General features: G+C 50.4%; 3 protein-coding genes across 3 annotated transcripts; 1 reads left to right on the top strand and 2 right to left on the bottom strand.

Annotated features, from left to right (window-relative positions):
- Positions 1–1,765: 1,765 nt before the first annotated feature.
- On the top strand, positions 1,766–5,443 carry LOC100906474 (uncharacterized). The gene is made up of 2 exons (XM_003737286.2): positions 1,766–2,071; positions 4,915–5,443. The coding sequence occupies exons 1-2, from the start codon at positions 1,875–1,877 to the stop codon at positions 5,414–5,416; spliced, it is 699 nt and encodes a 232-aa protein (XP_003737334.1). The 5' UTR covers positions 1,766–1,874; the 3' UTR covers positions 5,417–5,443.
- A 3,100-nt stretch (positions 5,444–8,543) lies between these two features.
- On the bottom strand, positions 8,544–14,672 carry LOC100907912 (metabotropic glutamate receptor 5-like). Its single transcript, XM_003737296.1, has 12 exons — positions 13,976–14,672; positions 13,542–13,800; positions 13,188–13,429; positions 12,700–12,980; positions 12,203–12,346; positions 11,889–12,012; positions 11,577–11,800; positions 11,232–11,429; positions 10,865–11,075; positions 10,391–10,530; positions 9,958–10,112; positions 8,544–9,681 (listed from the first exon to the last, which is right to left on the bottom strand). Exons 1-12 carry the CDS (start codon positions 14,670–14,672, stop codon positions 8,544–8,546), a joined length of 3,813 nt encoding a protein of 1,270 aa, XP_003737344.1.
- A 3,316-nt stretch (positions 14,673–17,988) lies between these two features.
- LOC100907771 (chitin synthase-like) lies at positions 17,989–25,971 on the bottom strand. Its single transcript, XM_029110606.1, has 25 exons — positions 25,940–25,971; positions 25,527–25,789; positions 25,181–25,377; positions 24,885–25,091; positions 24,460–24,772; positions 24,099–24,377; positions 23,816–24,008; positions 23,612–23,699; positions 23,373–23,519; positions 23,042–23,198; positions 22,554–22,653; positions 22,124–22,277; positions 21,809–22,019; positions 21,514–21,589; positions 21,198–21,322; positions 20,912–21,010; positions 20,619–20,774; positions 20,388–20,527; positions 19,888–20,052; positions 19,587–19,761; positions 19,234–19,455; positions 19,016–19,143; positions 18,696–18,908; positions 18,306–18,503; positions 17,989–18,189 (listed from the first exon to the last, which is right to left on the bottom strand). Exons 1-25 carry the CDS (start codon positions 25,969–25,971, stop codon positions 17,989–17,991), a joined length of 4,239 nt encoding a protein of 1,412 aa, XP_028966439.1.
- Between the last annotated feature and the right edge of the window lie 235 nt (positions 25,972–26,206).

The raw sequence follows: 26,206 nt of genomic DNA, 5'->3' as shown, positions 1-26,206 counted from the left end.
CTCCCAGCGGAGCCTTATCATGACAAGTTTGCTTTCAACCTTCAGCAGTGATGAAAATTTGAAGACGGAAGGACTCAGCTCCGCCAGACGTTTCGATGTATACTACACGCTATGCGTCGCTACGATGCATTCATTTATCGACGATAAAGGAAGTCCGCCTAGTCCTTTTCCAGCTCTCTGGGCTACCGCGGTCCACCAGAGACTGCGATATCGACCGATCACTGAAATTCGTGAACCAGGCCGACATATATTGAGACCTCGTGGAATCTTGCCGAGAAAAAAAACGTCCCCCGGGCGAATGTAGTATCGAGTGGGTCTCGCGCTTTTGATTCAGCACCTGCTGAAAAACTAGGAGAGGGGGCCTTTCCCTGCTCCCAAAAAAGAAAAAAGAACTAAATAGATATTTCTCTATTACCCAATCTGTTTAGCTCCTCGCTGCAATCGGATTATATGGCCCTATTCCACTGTTCGTGGCTATTCACAATGCAGGATACTGTGGTGCTAGAACAGAACATGTCTTCTCTCTGGTCGCGGGGAGAAACAATCGTGTACGCCAATCCAAATCGCGCGTCGAAAGGATTAGAGTGTCTCAGGACCTCCGATGCTCCAGGAATCTGGCTGGACTCTCATCAGCAATTCGGATCGCCTTGGATCCAGATCGACGACAGTTGATTCCGAAGAGATCGCCCCCCGGCGGTGGACGGAAAAAAGGCTGAAAACAGCCAGCTGCAGAAGCGAATGAAGAGCTGAAATGATTAGGGAAGAGAATAGAAAAAATTTCGGGGGACAGAAGATCAACAGAATTCTTGCTGCAGAGGATCTCGATCGAGAACCAACGGGGGATCGGGGCAGCCGTCAGCGGTTCTCTACCATCTGGGCCTGACCTTGTGGGGGTCAGCTAGGCCGCTCTTGTGCTGACTCATCCCTTCGTATAAATCAATTTTCCGTTGGCTGAAATGATTCAGATCGGAGATGGGCCGCGATTAGCGGTCAAGCTGAGTGACCATGATACTAGGGGAAAATCCTGGAGGAGGGAAAATTATTCCGATAGAAAGAGCAATGGACACTCGTAGCGGATCCTCGCAAGTCCTCGGGATTCAAATATTAACGAGCAGTGTTGAGTCGCGATCCCTGGTCTTCAGGCCAATTTATTGTACGATGCTCAGCTTTTCGAACACCGCGAACGTTAATTCTCGTACCGGTTGAACGCCGTTTCGACTGATTATTCTGAAGCGAAAATCGCAGGCTCCTATTTGTGAACGCTCGCTTCCTTGCATACGATACGGAAAGTTTGTCTTGGATTTCGGGCCCCCTCATATATAAATCCAGCATGCTGGGATGAATCCCAAACCGTGGCGGCGACTGATAAACTCTTGAATCGCTCCTCCTAAAGAGAAATTACCTCCAATGAGCCTCTCGGAATGAGACTGAACGCGAACACGAAAAATGATCTTCGCGCTGGGCGGAGACGGAGCGCTGTCGTACGCCAAATCTGAGTGGTGACGAAGTGATAGCGCCCCACGTGAAGTCTTTTCTGAAGTCCGCGTTGTGGTTCGGTTTGTGATACGTTCCGTGAGTGAGGAGGACGTGCTCACCGCAAGCAACTAGATCTGACTTCGAGAGTGTCCGTCTCTCTGGAACGTAGAGCGCGCTAACTCGCGGGGAGCCTACCGGATCACGCAAGAGAGGACTGCAAGATATGTCGTTTAAAAAAAATAAATCTCAGCGAACCGCAAACGCGTCCGAAGTTCTACAGGTCCGATACGTAACGTTGGCAACCGACCCAACAACCCGTAGTCGCTTCGTAATCCCGTCAGGTGCGACATGTCATTCGGATTCTGACTAGTCTACTGCCAACAACAACTACCAGGACTATGAAGTACCACAACTCCAAGTCACAGTACTCCCTAATGGGATCCAGTTGTACACTTGTGGCTCTGGTGTTCGTCACGATAGCCTTCTGCACACCGTATTGGCTGGTTTCGGACGGTCTTAATCCTGGACTTCGGAAGTTCCGGAGATTAGGTCTCTGGGAGGTTTGCTTCGACCATTTCTTCGACCAGCACTACAGGTGAGTTCCTGGACGAAGAGTCCTGGTCTTCGTGATTGGTGAAACTAATAAGCGGAGCTTCGTGAACACTTCCCCCCGTCGTCGACCATAGAACGGGCGAATATCTATGTCATTTCTACGGCGACACTTATTCCGCGGTTTTCTGAATATCCGTGCGGGTGTCCATCGATTACTTATTATTCCATTGAGTCCCGCGCTCATCAAACCTCGGCAGAGGAAGAACTACCCTTGGATATTATGGGAATTCGGTAACGGACACTGAGCTGGTGTTTTTCTGATGGAGGCCTTGAAGTTGGAGAGAGGAAAAAAACATTCGGAGCACCGTTTGAAAAACGATTCAAGACGAAAGCGCTTTCTTTGACTTGAACATTGACGATGCAGAGCCATTGAGGGGCATCCCTCCGACTGGCACTCGGCGAGTGCGCCTTCGGAAACTTAGTGACAGTACTTCGAGCGATCCGCTGAAATTGAAATACTGAAAACCTCGACTGGGCATGTTTTTCCTCCTCCTTGTGGAGACATTTCGCAAGGCTTCACTATTCCGTCTTTCTGGCGGGGTACTGGCGAAAAGTCAGCGAGTAGACCAAAAATTACGAACTAATGCTGAAACCATTCACGGGCGAATTCCGATCGCTCGCAAGTCACTCGCTCGCTCGCGCAACAGCGAGTTGAGCGGATAGCGGAAATTCTTCTTCGCCTGTGAATTGGCCCAGTTTTCAATATTGCCGACAAGTTAGCGATGAGCCCCCGCCGTGGAGACACGGCTCAAAACGACACCAGCTGAACTCAGTTCACACCTGACTGCCTCGGAATTACCTCTCGAAACGAGCACCAGACAGTCTGCGATCACGCGATTACTTACATTCCACAACAGCCGGAAATGGAGACATCAAACGAGGACCGGATCGATTCTTGGAGTTCCCCTGATGCTCTGCTTTTGACAATTCACTGAGAGCTCTGGATAGATCTCTCACGCATCGTGGAATCGCTCTCCGACATCTCGGACGGTGCGGGGAGCGGGCTCGAAGACCTCCGCCGAGAAACTCATAAGCGTTCCCAGGGTTCGATAGCACGGGCAAAGACTCAGTGAGCCCCGGAATCACAGAGAAGCTCCCGATGTTGAAATGAGCCGGATCATACCTTGATGCCCTGCAACCTGCCGATTCAGGTATGCCGAGAATGTGGCCTGCGGAAGGGCGATAGCTCAAGAGAGCTTTAAATCGCGCATGGGTCGGCACCGAGACGCAGATGGGGTCTGAGGACGCATTCTCAAGCTGTTGTTCTGTTCCACCTTCTGTCCCAGGTTCTGACCCCAGACGATTGTCCCGCTTGCGTGAGAAAATCGGGCTGACGGAGCAGAGGTTACCCTCTTCTCCCGAGTGGGCATCTGGCTTCGGCAGGTTTGGGTTGGACATCCCGAGTTGCTCTGCGAGCGGGGATTCGGCTCGGAATTTTCGTACAAGGATAGTCTTTTGTAGAGGGGGCAATGACTCATTCAAAATGATACTATCCGATGATTCGCTTGAGCTTAGTCAAAGCACTCTGATACAGCTGAAATGCGGTCCTGACACCTGTTGAGCTCCGCACCCGCCGGCTCGTGGTTTTTGAATGGACGAGACTGTCGATGACGCTCGAACGCAAATCGAAGCGCTTCCTGCGAATGAAATTCAGCGCTCAACCTTCAGAGAATGTCACGGCGGGTCGAGCGTCGTTCTCCATAGAAGTGTCGCACGCAGGATAGCGTAACTGTCCCAGAAAATCTGACTGGGAGGCCGCCTTGGGTTTCTCTGCCGAGGGAAACAAGCGTTGACCTGAGACAGTGATCTTTCGGCCCGACACGTTTTGTTGTGATCAAGTCCGACGCTGCTGAGTCTCATAGTAAAACTGAATCACATTCGAGGAACAACATGTTCTTCGACGTCTTGGCTGAATTAGCGAAGAACCATAATACAATGAAGAATTTCATGATGACTTCATGTTTTCAAGAGAACTTCTTGGTATTTGTTGAAAACCTCCCGATCAGGAACAAGCCATCTGTGGCTACACGACATCTTTATCCTTCCGCGTCAGAAGAAGGAAGCCAGCGATGTATCTCGAGAAGTGTGGGTTGCTATTCTGGAAGCTAGGCACGCAGGAAGCTCATGCATTCTATGATACACTGGGCTCGGGACGCAGCTTCTGAGCCGACGACACAACGATACGTCCCGTGCGTGAATTTCGTCGTAGCCGACTTCACTAATCGCAGTGTCTTTCTGACTCGAGCCCCAATCGGAGGATTATATTTTAATGAGCAAAGAGCTCCACGCGATTCCTCCGCTCCAGGAGGCGAGATAGAGAGGCATTTGTTCCATGATTTCCGCATTGAATGAGCTGACTTCCGGATATTTGACAGCTCGTCGAGAAAGGCTCTGCAACTTTGGCATCGAGATTTGATATACGAGTCAATATGAAGCAATATCCTCTTTGTTGAGGAAGTGGCAGAATACACCGAGCCGACCGACTCCGTAAATCTTCCGGAAAGGAGCAAGCCAAATCCCGTGCCGCATCCTGTTTTACCTCTCTCGACGAGGGATGCGGATGGGAACAAATCGCCTCCGTTCAAGGGCTCGGGCGTATCCAAGTGGCTACGACCGCGGCACATCGCAAGCCTTCGGATCGTGCTCGTCTCGCTTGAGTGATTCCAGGGACTGCTCTCCTCTACCAGATCGGGGTCTTCCGAGACAAACTGTCTGCGCTCGTCTTTCTCCGCGGAATGCCGATAATCATGCGATTTCTCCCTAGGTGTCTGATTGCGCGGGAATCTCCTACGGAGCGGATATAAATCATGATCCCCTTCTTTGCAGATACGATTACGAATTCCTTGGCTGCCGATGGATATTCCACAGAGAGCTCCGTATACTTCGACCCTTGCTCGAGCCTCCGTTCTTCATCGCGACTCAGACGCTTTTCACAATCGGCTTCACGCTACTCCTGCTGGCGTCGATATGCCTCATGATCGTTCACGTCTGCGTTCCAATAGAGATGGAGCTCCGGGTCACACAAATAACCGCGGCCTGTCTCATCCTATCGGCGCTCTTCAACTCGATAGCAGTCATTGTATTTGGAGCTTTGGGTGACGGGCGAGACTGGATGCCCGACCCTGACCACAACTACCTCTCGTGGTCGTTCGTATTGGCAGTCATCGGCACCGTGGTCGAGTACGTGGCGGGCATACTACTCCTCGTCGACAGCAAGCATCTACGGAAAGATATCGAGGCCGACGACAGAAGTTTCCAAATGCAACCGAGACGACAACCGACGGGACATGACGGACCACACGTCATCCGTGACGTTGCTGTTAAATGAGACAGGGCAATAACAAACCAGGATCATAAATGTGACGGACTGCATGATACGTGCCACCGGACGTGCATATTGTTATGGCAGATATCTAGTTGTGCATAATATGAATGGTGCTAATATTGATGATGATTATATAAGAAAATGTAAATTGAGACAAAGAATCTACAATACAATATAGTAAAAACTACTCCGACTCATATTCTTCTTTGAGCATCAATGCCCCATCTCAGAGATCGCAATCGATGGGTTTTGATCCCCCAACTTCGAAATAGTGATCACTGATCATTATTCCCCACCTCCTGTCCTATGCTGTGATCATGAGGAGCTCGATGGCTAGGCATCTTTCTCGTTGAGTTTCAACTAGAGCTGGATTGACGAAGCCCGCCGTCTTGGGAGTATGTCGAATCTCAGATCGCGCGGAGAAAGCCTGTCGAGCAGGCTGCACCGACCAGAATCTGTGAGAGAATCCTAGAAAGATCACGTGGAAACCGAGGCCTGGATCCGCTCGGATGACTAAGGCCAGCGATATTCGGGTTTCATCAGAAGTCACACGCTCGCTCACTCAGCAGTCCTTGTTTCGATTGCTCGTGCGATCATGTACGGGTGCTATGGTTCCACGATATCACGTAAGTTGCAACATTCCGACGGAGTATACGGGGGAAATCTCCGAGAGAAATGCTCCAGTTTTGACGAAGCATGCAGGTTGACTCAGACATCCTGAACGCGGAGGATATCCGGGACAGGTCCGACCTTATTCCTCTCTTATCAATGAGGACGCATTTCTTGAGTGTTGTTGAGGTACTGCTGAAATTCTACTGCGCGCGACTCCCATCATGATTTCGATCGACACCTGGATGTTCTCATGGTTCTCATGCAGGCATGTTCGCTCGCAGATGCGAAACCCTCAGGCCCAGCTGCGAACATTTCTCCTTGGCGGAATTTTTGGAGTTCGAAAAAAGAGAGGGGAGGTTTAATTTCCGAGGGTTTCGGAAAAGTCGAGTCCCTATCTTTTTCGATGGGATTTCAGACTCCGCAAAAATGCCAGATCGACAGAACAACGCCGGCAGCCTTGTGGTTATTGTCAGAAGGCGTTGGTGATAAAATTACCTACTGAAGCTGGAAAAATGATGTAAGCATCACCGTGAGCTGGATTCGCTTCGATGAGCCTAACGAAGTAGAAATCATGTCCCGACTGTCAGGAGCCTGACAGTAAACGTCGTCGAAACGGGGTCAGCGCCATCCAGGGCTGCGATTCTACCTAGAATTTCACGTGTTCGCTGGTAAGGCGAACGTCATGGAGTTACTATTCGTGATTCCTTCGGTTCTGCCTGATGTTTTGCTCCGGCTCGACTCCCGATCCAATCAATGCAGTCAGCAAGCACGTAATCATATTATCTTGTAAATCATATCATCAGATCCCACGCTAAGGAAACGATTTATCGTTCTGCGTAGCTTGACGTCCATCGACGGCACGGGATCTCGAAGTGGCGAATTCATCGACTTCGGATTCTTGGACCTGCGTAGCACCTTGAAAAAGCTTCTCTCGATCGGCGAATCGTATGAGTCGGAACCCCAATCGACAGAATGACCGGGGGAAATCTGAGGAATTCCTACTAAAGATATACACCGCCGTCAGGAGACTTCCCCACGATGAGTGCGCAGTGCTGGGATGGAAGGCGGAGAGTACTAATTACCCGTAGAGATAGGAATCCTCCTTCTCTGACTGAGCACAGATCTCCCGCCACAATTAAACATACCTATATTATATCTAGCGGAAATCCATTCAACCACAGATGCCTCCGAAGATTCGAATTTATCTGAAGGAAGAGCGTCGCACTTTGTAGATTTCCATGATCCGCCCAAGCAGTATATATTGCTTCCAGCGATATATTTAAACGCGAATCCACAAATCCACGGTGGTCAAGAGTGTTCGGTTTTCGATATCTCAGATCGGCTCCCGTGATAAATTCGATCGAGCCATCGAACGACGGATGGAATTCCGATTGAATCGAGCAGTCTGTTTTTAAAAAGCTAGCTCGCAATGACTCACAGAGTCATTTAGCTCAGGAAGTAGCTGAACAGAATTCAGCACTCGGTCATAGCCCATGGGGAGCGAGAGTTATACCCACGGTCTCTCCCCAGGAATGTTGATGAAAAACGTCCCTCCGATGCAGGACCTTACTCTCCTCAACACTCCCAGGTCGGGTCGAGGGCTTTCAGCCTGTTTGCATGCGGTTCGCGAGCCGATCAGCTCAATCTTGCATGCTTGTGTGTGAGGTAAGACGAATCTGTTCTCGCGGTCCAGCCTTCATTTTATCTATATTCACAAGCAGGAGAAGCTCCAAGGCTCCCCTTGAGATTCCGTGGCTAGGTAAAAGTTTACTTCGACCGTCGAGTCATGAGACCTCATCATGCCCTTCATTCCCGTCAAGACCGAATGGCGGCCTCCCACAAGAGGTACTTCCTATAAGGAGTACTCGATCGTAGGGACAGGCGCGTGATTCGGAGGAACATCTCATCTTTGTTTCTGCGTTGGTGCGACTAGGTGTGTATCGTGGCCGCGTCACTGCTTCGATGGCTTGTCTCACCGAGAGGAGTCATTTCCCTGCCATCGGAGCGGTAAACTCACCCACAATCGCTTTCATTCCAAGTCAGTTCGAGTTTTGTGTAAGTCCTCCATGCATACGCTTGGTATCAGCTACCATGCATACTTTGATTTCCATACTGTTCTGATTTCCGCCCCTTGAAAAGCCGCTTATCCGTAGATGAGCGAGGCAAGATGCTTGCATCTCTCGAGGGAGCATGCGGTACAATCGTGAATTTCACCCTTCCAGACTCCTTGTCTGAAGCCTCTATTCTGGAATCAGACCTCATATGGACTTCCATCAATTCATCGACGATCTTGACGGACGCTGCGGGATCCAATATAGAATGACGTCTCTTACATTTCACCGATTCGGTTCGTCAGCAAGTATCGAAGTCCTCCGTTCCGTAGATCGGACAAACTGACTCAGGGCTACCAAATCAGTCATTGCAGGGCTAATTGACGATTTCGAGGTCCTCTGTGTCGAGGTTCTACTGTGAGTTTCCCGCTGAAGCAGCGCAATCAATGCGTCTGCGGTGCTCTCGTTCATTCGGTCTTGAGGGGTGTCTCATCTTCTGACGAGTCATCGATAAGCATCATATCTCCCAAGCCGAATGCGTTAGGTTGTTGTTGTTGCTGTTGCTGCTGCTGCTGTAGCTGCTTTTGCTCCTCACCTGGACTGTTCTCCGGTGGCGTACAGCGCTCACACGAAACTCGTCGTTTTGGAGCGCCGTTTTCGTTCTTTTTACTTGCGTCCACGATACCGTCTCGCGAACTCATTTCACGGTGCAGACCGATACCCTGATCGAGCGAGAGTCGGTGCGCGAAAAATCGGTTCCTGCTGCGCTCCTGGTCCCTTGTATGGTCCAGAGAGCGTTTCTGTCCCGGCGATATCCGCACCGGGTTTTCTTTGTCTTTATTCACGACCGAACGGTAAGATAACTTCGATGGGTATGGCTGGTTATAGAACCAGTCGTATCGGAATGGTTCGTGATGGAAGCGACGCTTGTCCATCTCATCGTGAGCATGAGTGCGCGCTTGTTTCGATGAGGTCAGCGGAAGCGATGGATCCTCTTTCTTCTTGAACCTCGGCTTCTTCTCGTGACCTTCACTCACTGTCTGTTCGGGTTCTGAGGTCTCCCCATTCTCGGAGACAGCCTTGAATCTTGAGGACGTGGGCTGTCCCTGATCCACGGACAGGCGATAACTTCTCGTAAAATCGCGGGGATGGTCCGTTTCGGGCGTTTGCGGCAGGTAACACGTCGGATAAGGTCTCGAGGTCTTACGCTGCACCGGTATGACGCTTTCGTACGTGTTGTCGCTCTTCGCAGACTTCTGAGTGTCGAGGTTCTCCGAATTCGTGACAGAATTGTTATCGGAGTCGAATTGATTGAAACGAGACATTGAATTGTCGTAGATCCCGTCGGGCTCGCCTGAACTCTGAGTGGAGACTATGGCGTGACTGGATAACGGCGAAACGCCGACACAGTTAGCGGTCTTGACCTGGTCGTCAATGAAACGGTTGAGGCTGAACGTCGGGTCCGAGTTCGGAGTTCGCGATAACCTTCGGTCGAGATTTTGCGCAAGTTTCACTGCACTGGCCTTCCTCATGTGCTCTCCTATTTTCTTCTTTGCCGAGGAGCTATGGCTGTAGCGTTTTTTGTCCGGACGCAGTTTTATTGTCCTGGAGAGAAGAATGAAAAACTCTCGTTTAGGAGTCGCTCCAAAAAAAACTTTTTCGGGCTGATCCACACAGCCAAGGTTTAACGTCCCGGGTACTGTTATTCACATTGCTTCCGAGGACGAATCCATAGAGCAAATGTACCCAGGAGGATCAAGGCCGAGTACCTGCATATTTTTCCGGCAGCAGAGATCGAATAGGAGTCGCTCCAAGCAAGCTCGAACAAGGCGACCAATTTGATCGGAGAAAGAAACTGTCTCAAAGACATGAGAGACTCACCCTCGACTGATCGGGGAAGGCGAGTCCCCGGTATTGTAAATCGAAGATTTGAAACTGGAACTGTCTTGTGCCCCTATGTGCATTCGCATGTTGTCCGTGAGTTGACGGAAAACGCTTGGTTGGTTTTTCTCGGGATGGAAAACGATGATGTAGACCTTCGGAAATTCAAAGAACGTAAATTCGGAGTCTGCATCGAGCATCGACATCCTTCAGAATGATTTTCAATCAAAGCACAATTGTCAATGTAGGGAGGAGGCGCGACTCCCCTCCCAGGTTTGTACTTTTTATCAAATTCCGATACCCCATATCAGGGCCCGAGGTTTACCGGAAATGTCCGTTTAACCGGGCAGAGGTGAAATGCTGAACTTTAATCCCCGGGCTCCATGAGCGGAAAAAGGAAAAAATGAGCTTTCGAAGGTTCCGACCGTCTCACCTTGTGCAGAAACATCAGAGTAAGAGCCACATGCGCTGTCGAGCTCAGCGAGAGCGCGAAAGCTACTGATTTATACGGAGAGCCGAAATAGATCGCTAGGAAGGAGATCCATATAACAACGGTGGCGTACATCGTGAAACCTGGTGGGACGACGGGGCTTTGATGAGTCGAGAACTGATAGAGAGAATCATAATATCAAGAGCGGGGGGTAAGGGGAAGACTTCTTCGAGTTACTGCCCTTTGCGTCTTCATGCGACATTAGCTCGAGACGGAAAAGATTAGATTTCAGAGCGGATTTGTGGGGTACTGAGCTCGGCTTTCCTCGCAGCTCATGCAGCAGCAGTCCGTACCGAGGAGATCACCACAAAAACCTGCTCACGGGGCTCGCACGAAGCGTTCTCAGCTAACGAGGAGCATCCAGCTGACCTCCTTTCCCTTGAGGCCGCATGAACGACTCCGAGTTAGCGGACTTACCGATCAGCTTGGCTTCGTTGAAGTTTTCGGGGACGTTCCTCGTCTTCACAGCGTAAGCCGTGCAGAGGATAATCAGGAGGAAGTTGAACGCCAGCGGAAGCATGATGGAGAAATGAGGCATCCGGCACTGAAGGACCACTCGGTTCCAGTGAGGATAATCGTGTTCCCAACCAGACGGCAGGATGAGATGTGTGCACGTGAGAATGATGACCTAAAATACGTCATCGTTCTCACATCAAAATCAAATATGACTCGGGTTTTGTTTATCGGATAATGCCCTCGATTCCCCCGAGGAGCTCATAGCTGAGGTCGTGCTGCGTATTGGACATATGCATGAGATTCGATGAGCGTCGTCGCATCGGCACACCTGTATGAAGATGAGGATGCATGTTATGACAACTTGAGAAGTAGACGAGAGAAATCTCCTGGGAGGCGAGATCGCCATCGACCGGATGTTGCCAAGGATCCGAGCGATCCGCACAGTTTTGACGAGGAGCGGGGCGTAGATCATCGTCAGACTGAAGGGGGGAAGGACCCGCACGGCGAAACAGGAATAGTCTGAGGGCTAAAAAGAGTCGAGCGATTAAGCAACCTTTGACCCACGCCGCGTCGGCTTGAACGTGTCAGTAATTCTGAGCTGCTCTCTCAGCGGAGCCGCGCATAATGAATTCTATCGAGACCGGGCTCTGGAGCCTGTTCGTCGGCCACTCACTTTGAAAAGGAATGCGAGCGACGTCCCGTGGGACATGGCCATACCAACCAGGATGATGTACGACAATTCGCGCGTGGACGATTTCACAACCGGTGTAGAATTATGTTGGATGAAAATTGAGGTCACCACCAGTGTAGTAGCGATTCCGACACTGGCTACCGCGATCACGAGCAGCGCTGGCGAGTCCTTCCAATGTATGTATTCCTCGGGGATTGCGTAGCAACCTGATTGATTAGGCAGTTTTTAGCAAATAATTGTCACGACGGAGATCCGGAATCTCGAATGGACCATCGGACCTAGCGTCGAACTCACCGGTTAGGTTGACGTTCGGAGCGAATCCTTTGGGACATTCTTCGCACGTGAATTCGTCTCGGATAAACTGAGTTTGTTTGCAGGATAGACATTTCCAGCAACAGTTCCCCGGCCACCAGACACTCTACAAAATCCCGTGACATCTCTCGTCATAAGCAAACTGTGCAAACCGTGTCGAGGAGCATCGGGTGGTATGTGATGGATTTTTCTCTCGCGCAATCCATTCACGGGATATCCAAAGTCTCAGAAGAGCTATTCCCATATCCCCTGACAGAATAGGACTAACGTCAGGGGAAGGCTTCCTATGTACTCACCTTGATTTGACCCTTCTCGCAGGGCTTGCTGCAGATCGATTCTGGAAGGTTCCGAGATCCGCCCTTGAAAACCGGATCTTCCCAGAGTTGCAAACCATTTTTCCAAGTTCCTATTTGCACATAGTCGTACGAGCGTTCCTTCACCTGCAGCCGAAAACTTATCGTTAGAGACGACAATCCGGAGGGCTGACGCGTATCCGGGAACAAACAGGAGTGTCTGAAAAAAAATGGGTTTGGCCACCGCGAAGTTCCTGGGTGGATCAACGTCAATTCGGGGCGCCTGATCCTGGCCCTTCAAGTTCTTCGGAGGAATGCATCAGTCTCTCGAGCCTGCGGCCTTCTGGCGTCAATGGGCCCACATCCATATCCCCCATATCGAATCGATGTTCGTATCTTATGCAGAAGGAACGAGCTCGTCGAGAGGAATATCCCGGAGGAACGAGAGAAAGGCGGCGCTCAAAATCGCATGCTGCATTTGCTCGATCAATATATCTTACTTTCCGGAAGTTGTAAATATTGTAAACGCCGACCGGATTCACTCGAATGACCTCCGAAGAATTCGCTGCGAATGGAGGCCACGAGAAAGTTGTCTGATTGAGATAGGATACGAAAGCCGACGCGTTCAAATGCATCTTCGAGACACACTCCTCGGTCTTGTTTTCAGAGCAATGGTCCTCAATCATACGATGGAGGCCTTCGGCGACGAGGTAAATCGATCTCCGCAGATAGTCCAGCTTCGGATCTTCTCTGTAGGAGTCGTCGCTCAGTGTTTCATTGCCTGCAAAATAAAGCCGCGGAAAAGTCGAGAATGTAGAGATACCCATCGTGGAAGAATCTGGGATTCTGAGACGTGGGGGAGGATAGACTAGGAGAGGAGCCTTTCGCCGTCATCGACGCTCGGTGAGGGACTTGGGAGAACCAGCGGAACGGAAGAAGCTGTCCCTGACATGTGTCCCTCTCAGTTTGGCCCGAGCCCCCGACTCACCTGTACACCAACGATGGTATTTGAGAACCTTCGGAGAGTCTTTCCGTCCAGCCAGGGTGCATCGGAACTTGTCTTCCCAGAATTCTCTGAACCATGGATTGTACGTGTTACTCTCCGGCCGGAGTTTCTTGAAATATTCTTTGAAATGACTGTCCAGCGGCTGGGGGAAGCTGAGCGTCATACAGCCTTCGGCAACATCCTCCAGAGACTGCACGATGGCTGGATCAGTTCCCCAGCTGTCGCTGTGAACGAAGATAACAATTACTCTATTCAAAAGCCTCGCCACGAAGCTCATGAAAACCGAGCATCGACCCCATCAGATATCGCTCTGTACCAAAATGCTCTGTCTCATACCTGGCGAGGATAAGGAACTTCTGCGACGCGTTTAGATACTTGAGGGTCATCAGGAACCTTATGAGAATTGTTTTCTCCAGGTAAGCTACTATGACTCGGGCTCCTGTAGGCCGGAGGGCATTCATCATTCTCCTAACGGTGGTTTCGTAATCACTCTGTCGAGATCTCGGTGAAAGTACGTATTTTTGAGCCACGCAGATTCCGTTCGAGTACGCCTTAGCCTTAAAACGCTCGATTCCTCCCGGACCGTAGTCGTCGTCTGGAACTCAGATGGGACGCCGTCACAAGGTCAATTTGATCCAGTCCCAAACCTCGAACCTCGAGATATATTCGGTACTTCCCCGAAACATAATTATAAATGTGGATCTCCCGCTCAGGATAGAATGTCAATCCAGTAAAGGTTGGAAAACAAGGGAGAAAAACTTCGCGCTCACCGTCGGAATATATAGTGTAGACGTAGGTCCAGTTGAAGCGTATCAGAATATCGAGCATGGCTTGGCTCTGATAGTCGTCATTCGGGATAATTGAGAGGAAATATTTCGAATACTCCGTGGCGATTTTCGCCGTCGCCGAATAGCCTATTTGAGGAATGCCGAAAAGCTGGAGGAGATTCTGTACTTGCGTCGTCCCCGTGCAAGTTGCCGGCCCCAAGACCGATATTAGGTTACGTCGCTTCTCCGGCACTGTACACTTCTTCAGACTGTATGTCTCTATACTATGAGACTGACTCCACGGATACGGGGTCTCCTGGTAGTCGCTGTCGTGCCAGACCGAGGCCCGGATATAATTGATCGTTTGCTCTAGAGCGATGGGCGGATAGTTGCACGAGTCGCGAATATGGATTCCTAGCGTTGTGTTCGGTAGAATGTCCTGTCTCGCGTTGATTTCGTAGATTGTCTTCAGGGCCATCTCCACTCTCTGGATACCTTCCTGCTCCAGGATTTGCCCGCACCTCAGGGGATCCGTCAGGTTTGGCTCGGCGTGCACGGGAACTATGAGGCCCAAGAGGAAATCTTCGGGATCCACCGACTTGTAGAAGTAGCTGATACTGACCGTTTCATCATGGTAAGCTAGGGACAGCGTGGTTTCTGAGAAAATTGTCAGCCACACCGCCCAAGTCGACACGTGCATTTCAGTGCCGATACTCGATTACTTTCAATTATCTGGAAAAATGATTTAACTTTTATTTTTGGGCTGCTTTGCGCTACTCTAGGAGAGGATTTCCGCGATTTTCCTGGCTGGAACTTGTCGCATCCGCAACAATGGTCGTCGCCAAAACACTTGGCAGTGAGAGCTTTGAGTCCGAACGAGAGAAGAGTCCTCAGGCCGCACATAACCCGAGATACCTGTTTCGTCTCTTTTATTTGCCTATCCCCCCGTACTCGAGTGCTCAGACTTCCCGGTCATAACTGGCTCTGCATAATGGCCGCTAAAGCACTCATGACGATTACGCAGAGCTCCCTTGTGGCGCAAAAAATGTCGACGATGCACAAGGTTCTATTGCCAGCACGGGGCCTCATACCGGAGTGAAGTCGACGGAATGATTCCCTGAGAACCGAGGTCTTGTGGAGGCGTGAAGGTCAAACTTTCCGGAATCGGCCAGTTTGCGAATCATTCACCCGTAGCTGCCTATCTCTGACACCCGCCTTCGGCTGAGACGTTAGTCCCCTTCCCCTTTTAAATTGAACGGGTGTATTGTTTCGCAGACTAGGTTTGCCCTGAGGACGAAGAATTCGCTTCTATTCGAAAATATTTTTTCCTTTCCCCCACGGCAAACACATCCCAAGTGAACGGGCGAGAATCGAGACACTCACCATGAGGACCAGAGACAAGCAGATATACGCACCACATCGGCCTCCTGACCAGAACTGCTGCGATTGTCTCTTCCCCTCAGTGCTGACATAATAGCATTGAGAAACACTCCATGCACTTGCTGCGAGAACCACACTATTCTGAACCGAAATTCGATTCGTTTTCGTCTAATCCTCTATTCTCGACGCGGATCGAGCGGCACGCTTTTCGTGTTTTGCCGTGTTGCGGCAAGTACCGCTGTTACTGGCTCGGAGTACACTAATGAGTCTATCCGGATAGCGGCTTCCTTTGTGTCAACTGACGTCACGCTTCCGAGCCGTCGGGTGTACCTCTCAGCATCGAATGCCTCAGATCTACACAGGCACGGGTCCAAAGTGAGAGCAGACATTTTTTCCAAGTTTTCAGAAGGCTCTCAACGCCAAGATCCGAATTAATTCTCCCGAGGCCGTCGAAATTGAAGAGAACTCAGAAAGGCCGGCTCCAAAACTCGGGAAGGGGATCTTGATCACTCGGAGCAGCCTTGCCTCCTCGCACTGCTTAGACAATCAGCCGAGAGAAGTGCAAGGGTTCTTATACGGGAAGAACACGTTCTGCAGCAGGTTGCCGCTCGGCCTTGAAAATTAAGGGGAACTCCGGTTCTGAGTTGCTCACTTAACGCTACGTCAAGTACAACTGTTTACTCCTCCTGAGAGTGATTCCTTGTCCGCAACAGACGAGACCCCAGTGGAACTTTCTCATTCGCCTCGGATTCGAGTCGACCGATGTGACGCGGCAACTCTCACACTCTGAGGAGACCCTATTTCCGAAGGAAAAAATCCTGTTGAAGGAATCCAGCGTTTCGGACCGATTCCATTGAAATCCTTTCGCGACTATCCGCATAGAATCGGGCGAATCGATCCGGTACTATATAATAAGTTTCCGTCTTGGCCTGAGTTTCTCAAGCAAGATTCTTCGGCGCTGGGGCAAGATAAGGAGTGAGCTCTTACTCATCGAATCGAGATCCCGTCATGATGTCGTCGGGGTCTGATCCGAGCCCACAATGTAGCGAGGGGACTGCTCGCTCACTTGCGGGAGCTTGGTCGTCCCGACCATAGGAATCAAGATACGGGGTCGGCTCATCTCCTTGCGCACCTTATAGTTCAACGAACAGCATGGAACACTACCCGGCTGTATGGGTATCCTGTTGCAATCTTTTCATTGCTTAGAGCTCTTGAATGATAAGGCCATCATTTCCTCTAGGTGGAGCCTATCTGTTTCATTTCCCCGTTGCCTCCTGCTTGTATCATTCCTGCGGACTCCGAGAGCTCGCTTCGTCGACGCGACCGTATTTGCGGTGAAGAGAGAAATACCACAAAGCGAAAGCTGCTTTATTTTGGGAGTATTCTCTCACAGGTCATTTCTACGGCGGACTTCGCGGATTGCCACAATCTCAGAAGTCCCTCCCTTGGTGTTGGTAGAAGATCATTCTACCGCCTCCTTCTTTCAATTCGACCCATTCGAGAAAGAATGGATCTCGTGTCAGAAGACAACACCTCGGAAAGTGACTCCAGACCGAAGTAACGTACTCGGATTTCTGCATCGATTGTGCGGTGATTGCACCACGGCAGGCGTGACTCGAGCCCGGGAATGAAAACCCGAGAGGAGTTGCACATACCCGAGAGGGCGAACTTCGACAAATAGTTCGTCTCGGGGTCTGATCTATTCTACCCGATCGCGAGTATGGACGGCGGATATACGAGATACCCGCGCGCGATACATCTGAAAGGGGAACCCCCGCTCCGCGAGTGGGTGTCATATGATCCGAATGGGGGAAGCCTTCAGGTGATGTTTTCGAACGGCGCTAGGACTCGAAGAAATCGGGATCGCAGGGACATGAAGTTAACTTACGAGTATTTCCTTGAATTGTGCCGTGGAAAAGTCACAGGAACTTACTTGAACCTACTTCATGTAAGCCCCGACTAGATCTCCAAGGACTTTCCCATTGAGGACTTTTACCCTCCACAGGGCTTTTCTCATCGCACACTTCAGCACGTTCATCCATCAGTCGGAAGGGAACCGCATGAGCGACAAGCTCATAGAGACAAAACAGTGGATTCAGTTCCACAGGCAGGAGTGCCTTGATAGGAGTGCATTGAGATGCAAGTGTCCGAAGCAGGTGCATGAGTGAGGGACGCAACCTTTAAAGCTCCGGGGAGGAGGGCACGGTGGCACGTAGCGAATTTCATTGGGTTCTCGTACGCGCGGGCAGACTCACGAAAAAAGCTCTCCTATGCTAATGTAATACGAAATCAATGAAAATAATGAAACCGCATGGAGCTCCGAGGCCCAGGCTGAACATATTTATTCATTCGAGGTTCACAAACTTCTCGACATGCTGTCGCTCGCAGAAAAAGTCAAGTAGACCTTTCGAAAGAATTCGGCCCGGATCTACTATCGTCGAATTTGCTACTCCTGACGCTTTCCAAAGAGCCCCGTCTGGACGAGGCCCGACTCCGCATCTCCGACATCGAAGAACGCATCGAGGTGTTTCGGCGAACCTTCGCGAAATGCTCGCTGTGTTTGGTTTTTTGAACTTTGCGTTCCACTGTAAGAAAATTTTCGTTTCGTTCCGGCGCCAAACAGTCTCGTTTCAATTCTAGAGTGCCGGCTCGGATCCCTGACACTTAGCAAAGGGATCGAACTCTAACCCACCCTTGTCCATGGCGTCTTCGAGGGCGTTCTCGAACTTTTGATCGATATACAGCTGCTGATTTTCGTCGGATGGAGCCGCTGCGTCGTACAGACTCCTCCGACGGGGGCGCGTATAGGATTTGTTCTTATGAGCTTCGTTGAGCACCTGGTTTGTTCGAAACTCCTCAGTCGAATGGGGCGGGTGCCGAGCCTCTCGAGGAATCCTTCCGAATCGTCTCAGATTGTGGGCTTTAATCCGCTCAATCAATGCAGTCCACTCACCTCCTTGATGAGCTGCGAGAAATCAGAATAGTCTCCCTCCGATGCGGCTATCTTAGCTGTCGATAGGATAACTTTCGTTGTTTCGACTCTGTGTAGCAACATGCCGCTGAATTGTATGAACATTACGATTGCGAAGAAAAGAATGAATCCCAATCCTATCGGATCCAACATCAACGGCTCGTGATCGATGGTGATTTGCTGAGGACGAGAATCCCGCTCCTGTCATAAGGCTAACGACCGGACTGAAGCTCCCTCTAACCAATCAGGAATATCCGGGGATTGAGCGCCGACCGGCTCAAATGGGACTTCGGCGTGGGGATTCCCTTTACGATACGTCCTCGAATAGCCGGACCCCAGGATGATAATTTCAATTCCCTCCTTTCAGCTCACCCTCGACTCCACCATGTAGACGATGCGCGATGTTCCTCCGACGGGCCACACGATGTAGAGACTGTCCTTGTGGAGCTGCAGAGTAAACAACGCGAGGACGTAGAGAGCATTCAACATGAAATATGCGATGCTGACGTTATCCCGGAATTCCAGGAGGCTTTTCTGCATATCGGCTTTTTTAGTCGGGTTTTCCTCGATCGGGTGGAGAAATTCCTGCATAGATGAAGAGCGCGCCATCAGAACACTTCAGAAAGCTCTCCGAGGTTGTTTTTTTTTGAGCGAGCTGCTCTGAGACAGAATCGCTGACTGAGACTACACACCCTCAACAGGTCTCTCCAAAATTTCTCTTCGCTCGAGGGAAGCTCTGAAACGGGTCCGTCCAGGACTTGTGGATCCGTCATCCACTCACGCATCCGATCCTCTGAGGATTTTGCATCGTGGGACTCCACTATTGAGGAGAGCTTCTTTTTCAGAGTCGCTTCATAGCGCTTCATCCCAGACAGGTTGTTGCTTCGATGTCATTGGCCGGGAGCATTACCTTTGAATCCTACGCGCGGAGTTCTCTTTGGCTGGGACTCGCTCTCGGGCTCGATTACAACCTCAGGTATAGTCGGAAGAGCGACTTCTCCGCGAAGATGAGATTTGATTTCTCTCAGATCATTGTTGATCGACGAGATCACTGTCTTCATGTCGTTTTCCTCACTCCGTCGACCGGTGAGAGAAGCCAAAATTTGTCTCAGGATCGAGGATTGCATCTTCTCTTCTGAAATCGTCCGGAGAAATGAACGAAAAGAGTTGCCCTTCACTTCCGCTCGAAGCGATGAACCCGAGACTATCTTAAGCGGAATCGGAATGAGCTCCAATAAGATGTCGATACTAGGATCAACAAGCCTTTTCTCTTGAGCTGTTCTTGGAGGAGTTTCGCGCGTTCTTCAGGACTCGGAGGTTTTTCTCGAGTTCCCCACACAACAACGTGGACATTCACCACGGAGTATACGACCAAGAAGAGGAACATGGATGGAATCAACATAAAGTACAATATACCGTAGAACACGCAAGTTATTTCCTGCAAGGGTTCATGAGAAATTGAACACCATCATATATTCCCATGCCGGCGTCGCCAGCTGAGCCGAACCTCCGCGATTTCCGGGATCAGATTTCAGTCGAGTGAAAGCAGGCTTGCGGAGCTAACCTGGGGATGCGCGATGGCAGTCAGGACGTAAGTCAGGGCGAGAGCTGTGGTGAACATTCCCGATGGGGACGCCGGGCCCTCATTTTTAATTTGGATCAGTAGACCGATGAGCACCGCGCACATGATCAGCGAGTATAGGAAGGTCAGTAGCAGTGCTGCAAGTATCTAAAGAAAAATGGACTCCAGTCACGGAAAAGAACTCGGGGATCAGAGAGTCGCTCAAGTTCGAGTTCAGCTCTCCAGCCATTAATCATCATCCTGCTAGCTCCATCTGGGGAGGGAGATTTATCGGGCAGCTAACCCGCGGGGAAAGCTGGTTCAACAAACATATTAAATTATAATATGCATTGTGAATGACGGGACCTGGAGGCCGACGCTGGTATTTCATTTTTACATCGTATGTGATATGACGATCATCATCTATCGAGTATGAATCAAAGTTCCAACTCGACTCGATGAATTTTCTATTTCCGACGGCAATCTCTGGAGGAACTTTTTACCTGCTTGTCGTTCTTGCACATGAAGCAAATCACGATGAAGCCTAACAAGGGTACCAGGTTTATTAGCATGGCGTGAAGTGCCTGCATGGAGAAGACGGTGACGAAGCTGCCGACGATCATCATATAGATGTTCCCAGGTCCTGCAGATGAGTCCCAGCTCTCCTCATTACCAGCCTCAGGAATATCGCGTTCTCAAAGAGGGAGAGCCGTTATCCATTCGCGAAATCTCACCTATGATGTTACCGATCATCAGCATTCCCTGATATGCGATGTAGGGGGCCGACACATTCGGATTCACTTTTATCAGTTGTCTCGCGGAAACCAAGAGATCGATAATGTTGGCTTGCGTTGAAGGACCCCAGCGTCTCCGCTGCGTGTAGAACTCCCCTGTCGAACCGCGAGGCTATGCTGAAGACCCGGATCCGATATTCCGTTCCCCCCTTTCCGTGCATGGATTTCAGGTCACATTCAATGCATGCAATAACCGAGCCACGTCCTCGGAGAAAATCATCAGATCGACTCACCGAAAGCCTCTGGTGCATGTGTGTAAGCGTCGGAAGCAGCACTGTACTCCACACCGAAACCTCGTTGCAACAGAAGAGTACACAGCCAACGATCTTCACCTGCAGAGTGGGCTCAGTCCGATTTCAGAGCACGGGACTCGAATGTGACATCACGAAGAACTCGGGCGTGTGCTTAACTCCAGAAAATAACGAGCATGTATCCGTCTGAGTCTAGGTTTTGCAAGGCTTTGAGAAGCAGTGAGTTCTAGTAACGACTCCTCTTCGTACGGTTTCCATAGAGAGATACCTTGATCGTATTGGATGAAATGTCGCGGTTCCTTACACTCTTGAGTGTACGTGCGCATGACGCCATCCGCCATCAGAGCCTCGGCTCGGAATAAGGAAAAGCATCCAGGACTGCACAGAACACATCTGTCATCGGGGATAGAGAAGAGAATGGTTGAACTTCTAGAACTGGAACCTTGAGGAAGCCCTCCGCATATTTTCAGATCGAAGAGCTCATGAGATGCTTCGTGAGTCGGCATCAAAGAGCAGCTGCTTCGCTCGTCGTCGGCCGCTTCTTTTCGAGATCACTCGGTTCTCGGCGTTCAATCGCTACGAACCCGAAGACATGTTCCGTGGCTTTCTGCAACCAGTGCGCTACTGCGTATTCGAACTTCTGATACCAGACCATGATTCCTGCAAGAAAAACATCACGTACAAACGAGGGCGAAACAGAAATCACGGATTATGGACATTTGAATTTGTAGTGGAGGTTGGAAACTTCCCGAAACTATTGTTCGCGACTGTCGCTATGCTTCGATTCCTGGCCGCGGAGAGTCAGAAGAGGCTCCCGCCCGACTCATAAATCGGCCTTGTTCTGTGAAGTTCGGAAATCACTCGTCATTGATGTCTCACCCGATCCGACGGGATGAATCCTGCCACAGGCCGCTCCTAGATGGTCGTTTTTCTTCATCAGATCCATTAGGAGTTTCACGGCTTGAGGTTTGAAGTTGATATCTCCGTCCAGTGCCAGGATGAATGTGTTTCTTGCTCTGATCTGCTTCTGTTGGGGCGTGAGGTCGAGCTCATGGAGTCGATGGCCGAGAAGGTAGTACATGTACATCACCTGATCAGCAATTTATACCATTACGTCCTTGAGAAGCATCTCCCAAATGTTGATTGCGGATATTCTTCATTTGAAAGTTTCCTGTGAGGCAAGCATCCCTCTACCTGACTCCACCGTTTCCTTGCTCGGATCAATGTCTTGTCCTTCAAGTGGACCAGTAGTCGGTTCCGTCCAGGCATGACCCACTCGAGTCGTCCCCCATACGGGGTATTGAGCTTCCTCGGAGGTTCTAGCTTGAGGTTACGCCCATGGATCATGCTGATAACGCAAATCCATGAATACAGTGACACTACACCGAGACTCGTGACAACGAACTCTTCGGTTGGAATTACCTAGGTCTGTTTCGTTGGCCAATCGTGGATTCAATCTCTCAAATGGTTCATACAACGGACTTCTATCGCAAGGAGCCGATTCCACTTGCTCCAGCGAATCCTACAGGGCGAGCCTCCGCACTTTCTCATCGGATGCACCAAAAGATCGTATTCGCGTTGCGGGGCAGAATTAGCGTTCAGAATCATGGCAAGCTCTAATCACCTGGCTGCTGTATCTACCGCGTCGATCAGGCTCTTCACGTAGGTGTTGACGACTCGCTTTCCCTTATCGATTTCGAACGCGTCGTCGAAAAGTATCTCCGCTGGAAATATGTCCGGCTCATTAATTCCTCCTAGTTATTTCGCAGCCCTGATTCTGTCAAATCTAGTTCTCACGCATTGAGCAAGCGATACGCCAATATCGGATCTTTCGAATGATAAGATATCGGTAAATGATGACGTCGCATAGACTGGAAACACCCGAGACAGAGAGACCCTCTGAGAATGCAATCAGTATGACGGTAGCCGATCGAGATCGAGAATTCTTCACCGTAACTAAGGCATATTATGAATAGCCGAAGGCCTAAAGGGGGCAGAAAACAGTCATATCTGGAACGTCTGACTGATTGTGAAAGTGAGAAGAGATTCGGGGAAGTCTTGTCCTCTTGATACACAGCTTGGAGACGGTCGATGCTCGTTTGATGCGCTCACCCTCAAATTCATAGTAGTCAGGGTCTCTATATCGAAACATCCGATGAATGCATCTCATCTCTCCCTGATCAACGTCCATTCTGAAAATGCTCTTCAGCATCTGGACCATCTCTTCCTCTGTCTCGTGCCACATCGTTGCGCAAGCGATTATTCGAACCTGGGAGTAAATCAATCTTATCAGTTGGCCGGAGAAGAGTTGCGCGAGGCCACCGGCGAGGACATGTCCTTGATCATCTGATCGCCCGTGCTCACATGTGCCGATCATCCTAAGAAAGTTGGCTCGATCACATTGTATCTCAAAGCAGATTTTCTGAAAGTGTGGCTAACTCACTAAATCGTCTGGTTTTTCGTCGATGTTTATCTCCCATTCATTGTCCGGATCGCTTCTCAGCTCTGCATCCGCATCGGTGTTCTCATTCTGGTAGTCAACTTGAGACCATACCCGCGCAAATTCGTTGCCGTAAACCGTCAATTGCACCTGAGATAGAGCGTTTGATCATCCCCTACCGCGAGAACTGCTGGAATCCACGATATCTGATCGACACTACAGCAATGGCAGGTGAATGATACATTTTGGACGGTGGCATCGTTGCGTCGCCGGAACGCCATGATGGATTGGTCCACGCAAACAGGACTAAATAGCGAGTCGATGAAAAGGCTGCAATTTCATCAATGCATATTCTGAGGGGAAGTTACCAATCCGCCAATCGGTCCGTTAGGGCTGGTATTCCAATCCGCCCTTCTGGTATCCCCGGAAGTTCACCCCGCACCTACTCTTTCACTTTCGCCACTCGTTTGACCGGTGTCGTCCAGATGTGGAAGGTAATCACCGTTTGACTCAGAAGCCAGAGGAGCCAGAGCCAGGTGTAGTCCACGAAGAAAAAATTCAAAAGGTCATGGTCGGAAACGATGTCAGGACAGTTGAAGAAGTAAGGACAGGGTATGCCCGGTATTTGGAGGCATGCGTCTGTGTTAGAGTCAAATGAGGATCAGATAGTGCACAAAATATTCCGTACGAGCAATATGGCTCGTCGGCTCGCTATCGAGGAGATCTTACCGGAGGCTCGCTTCGAACACAGAGTACCGAGGACTCCGACGGTTAGGGGCACCGTCAGGGTCAACGGGAACGCCATGGAAAAGATTTGTATGCAGACTTGACAAGCGAAGGTCGAAGCTGCGTAGCACACGTATGACGACAGGGAGTGGATCAGAGCGAAGTACAGAGGCGTGCGGGCATCTGTCCCAATCGTCGCGAACGCTCTTGAGACGAACTTCAGGGAAATGCTGGAACCGTAGTTCAGTTCTTGGAAGACGGGCTGCACGATGACACCTTTGTCTGGATGAGGGTATTCGAGGTAAGCGTTGTCAATCGATTCCATCAGACGGACAGATTGAGTCACCGAGAAGGAGCCCCCTACTTTTCAAGAAGAGTTTCAAGTTGACTCGAGTGAATAGAGCTGTATAGTCCAACCCGATGTCGGGTCTTCCGTCGGTCAGTATCATTGCTGTCGCGAGAATTATGCCACATCTGATCGGGACCATCATAAGATTCAAGACAGGTTTGCTCTTCCGTATGCGATCGTTGAGCTTCTTTATGTAGTTGACGTTCTTGCCGCCGAGGTAATTCTCCCACCATCCACACGATAACATCAGGAGCACGAGGGGCATCCACCAGAGGCGAGGTGTCACCCAAGAGCGATCCAGAGCGGCCCAAATGAACAATCCACTCGTCTGGAGGTTTCAATGAAAAGTTAATATTCCCGCAAGCGTCTCAGGAGCCGCAATCATTCATCTCACTCGGATCTATCCCCGATTCCAACACGATTGTGGAGTCGATACCGACCTGGAAAATGAGGGTGATAAAACGGATGATCGATTCCGGATCGAAAGAGCCGTCCTCCTCGTTTCTCCAATGCTTCATTTGCAGAACCCCGGGGACGATGAACACGCAATTAGAAATCATAGCCCCGTGCAGAACGTTGAGCTCAGGAAGGATTCCGAAGACGAACCAGGCGCTTCCACAAGCATGGATACTCTCCATCAAGAGCGTCTGAGAGGTGACAGAGATATTCAAACCGTGAGCTAGAAGGACGGGGAGCTAGTCTCGGCTGCTTGGTTCATCGATTGCGAAACGCTCACCCCTATCATAACCTTCGGCGTTGGCCATGTCAGAGGTTTGAAGAGACAGGATTTAAGGCAAGCTAGGAGCTTCAAGCATTCCGGGATGCACAGAGAGAGGAGCAACGCCCAAGTGAAGATAATAATTTGGGTTTCGCTCGTGCCGACAGTGTAGTCGAGATCCGGTCGAACGGCGGCGCTTGTCTCCACAAATAATTCTGCGGAGGTCAGCCGCGGATATTGACGGGTCAGATAGCGATAGAACGTTCTTATATCGCTCTGCGAATTTTCAAGGGCCAGGGCCTGATCCGCCGAGGGGCTCCGCAGAGCGGATGCTCAATGAACCTTTGCCGATGGGCTGACTCACCTGGAAGGCACTCCTTGCATACAGGTCTCGAATGGTTGACGGATCCGGATCCGGATTTAGGATACGATAATTGTGACGTCATCAGAAGAAGGCTCGACTTTGAGATGACAGCAGACAACAATACCACGCTGAAAGTGACTCCATAGCTCAGCAGCTTCATAAACCGCACCGCGTGCAGCACGAGAGATGATTCCTCGGTGTCGTCGATCTCGACATGGGGAGCCGGTTGGAAAAAGTGCACCGCCGGTTTGACGCTTTGGTACCTTGAATCGAAGAATTGAACAGTGCGCCGAGAAGCTCCAGCTGCCCTGAAGATTTCCATGGATTTCCTACGGCCGGGATCGAGCTCCGAAGGACTCATGGGAGCCTCGAGTTCATCGGCATGGGATCATCGATGTATCCGAAATACTCACGCAAAGCTACCGGGAGCCGGGCGTTCTTCCATGCTGGCGACTGGGAACTGGTGTGAGATTCAAGTTCTGTGAGCCTTGAAACCCAGATAAATTCTTGGAGTGACATTCGAGTGATTTATTGCAGCTCCCGCTCGTCGAAGGAGTTTTCGGTATATAACCGCGCGTGATTACGACCGAAAAATTCGAAACAGTGAGTGACTCAGATGCTTCGAAAAATCCCGCTTCTTTCCCGGAAAATACTCGTTGTCAGATTTCTAGAGCTGATTT

The sequence above is a fragment of the Galendromus occidentalis genome, unplaced genomic scaffold (genome assembly GCF_000255335.2).
Source record: "Galendromus occidentalis unplaced genomic scaffold, Mocc_1.1 scf7180000075430, whole genome shotgun sequence".
Classification (NCBI taxonomy): Eukaryota; Metazoa; Arthropoda; class Arachnida; order Mesostigmata; family Phytoseiidae; genus Galendromus; species Galendromus occidentalis.
Note: the sequence above shows the minus strand (reverse complement) of the source record. Positions and strands in the feature narration are given on the sequence as shown.

Bases quoted from the DNA above. Each gene is read 5' to 3' on its own strand.
- LOC100906474 (XM_003737286.2), top strand. From the start codon at position 1,875: ATGAAGTACCACAACTCCAAGTCACAGTACTCCCTAATGGGATCCAGT. The intron at 2,072-4,914 runs GTGAGTTCCTGG...CCTTCTTTGCAG, and splicing joins TTCTTCGACCAGCACTACAG to ATACGATTACGAATTCCTTG.
- LOC100907912 (XM_003737296.1), bottom strand. From the start codon at position 14,672: ATGCACGTGTCGACTTGGGCGGTGTGGCTGACAATTTTCTCAGAAACC. The intron at 11,430-11,576 runs GTGAGTGGCCGA...GACTCTTTTTAG, and splicing joins CGCTCGCATTCCTTTTCAAA to CCCTCAGACTATTCCTGTTT. The intron at 10,531-10,864 runs GTAAGTCCGCTA...TCGTCCCACCAG, and splicing joins CAACGAAGCCAAGCTGATCG to GTTTCACGATGTACGCCACC.
- LOC100907771 (XM_029110606.1), bottom strand. From the start codon at position 25,971: ATGGAAGAACGCCCGGCTCCCGGTAGCTTTGC. The intron at 25,378-25,526 runs GTGAGTCAGCCC...TGACCTCCGCAG, and splicing joins ATGCAAGGAGTGCCTTCCAG to AATTATTTGTGGAGACAAGC. The intron at 24,773-24,884 runs GTCGGTATCGAC...TGAAACCTCCAG, and splicing joins TTATCACCCTCATTTTCCAG to ACGAGTGGATTGTTCATTTG.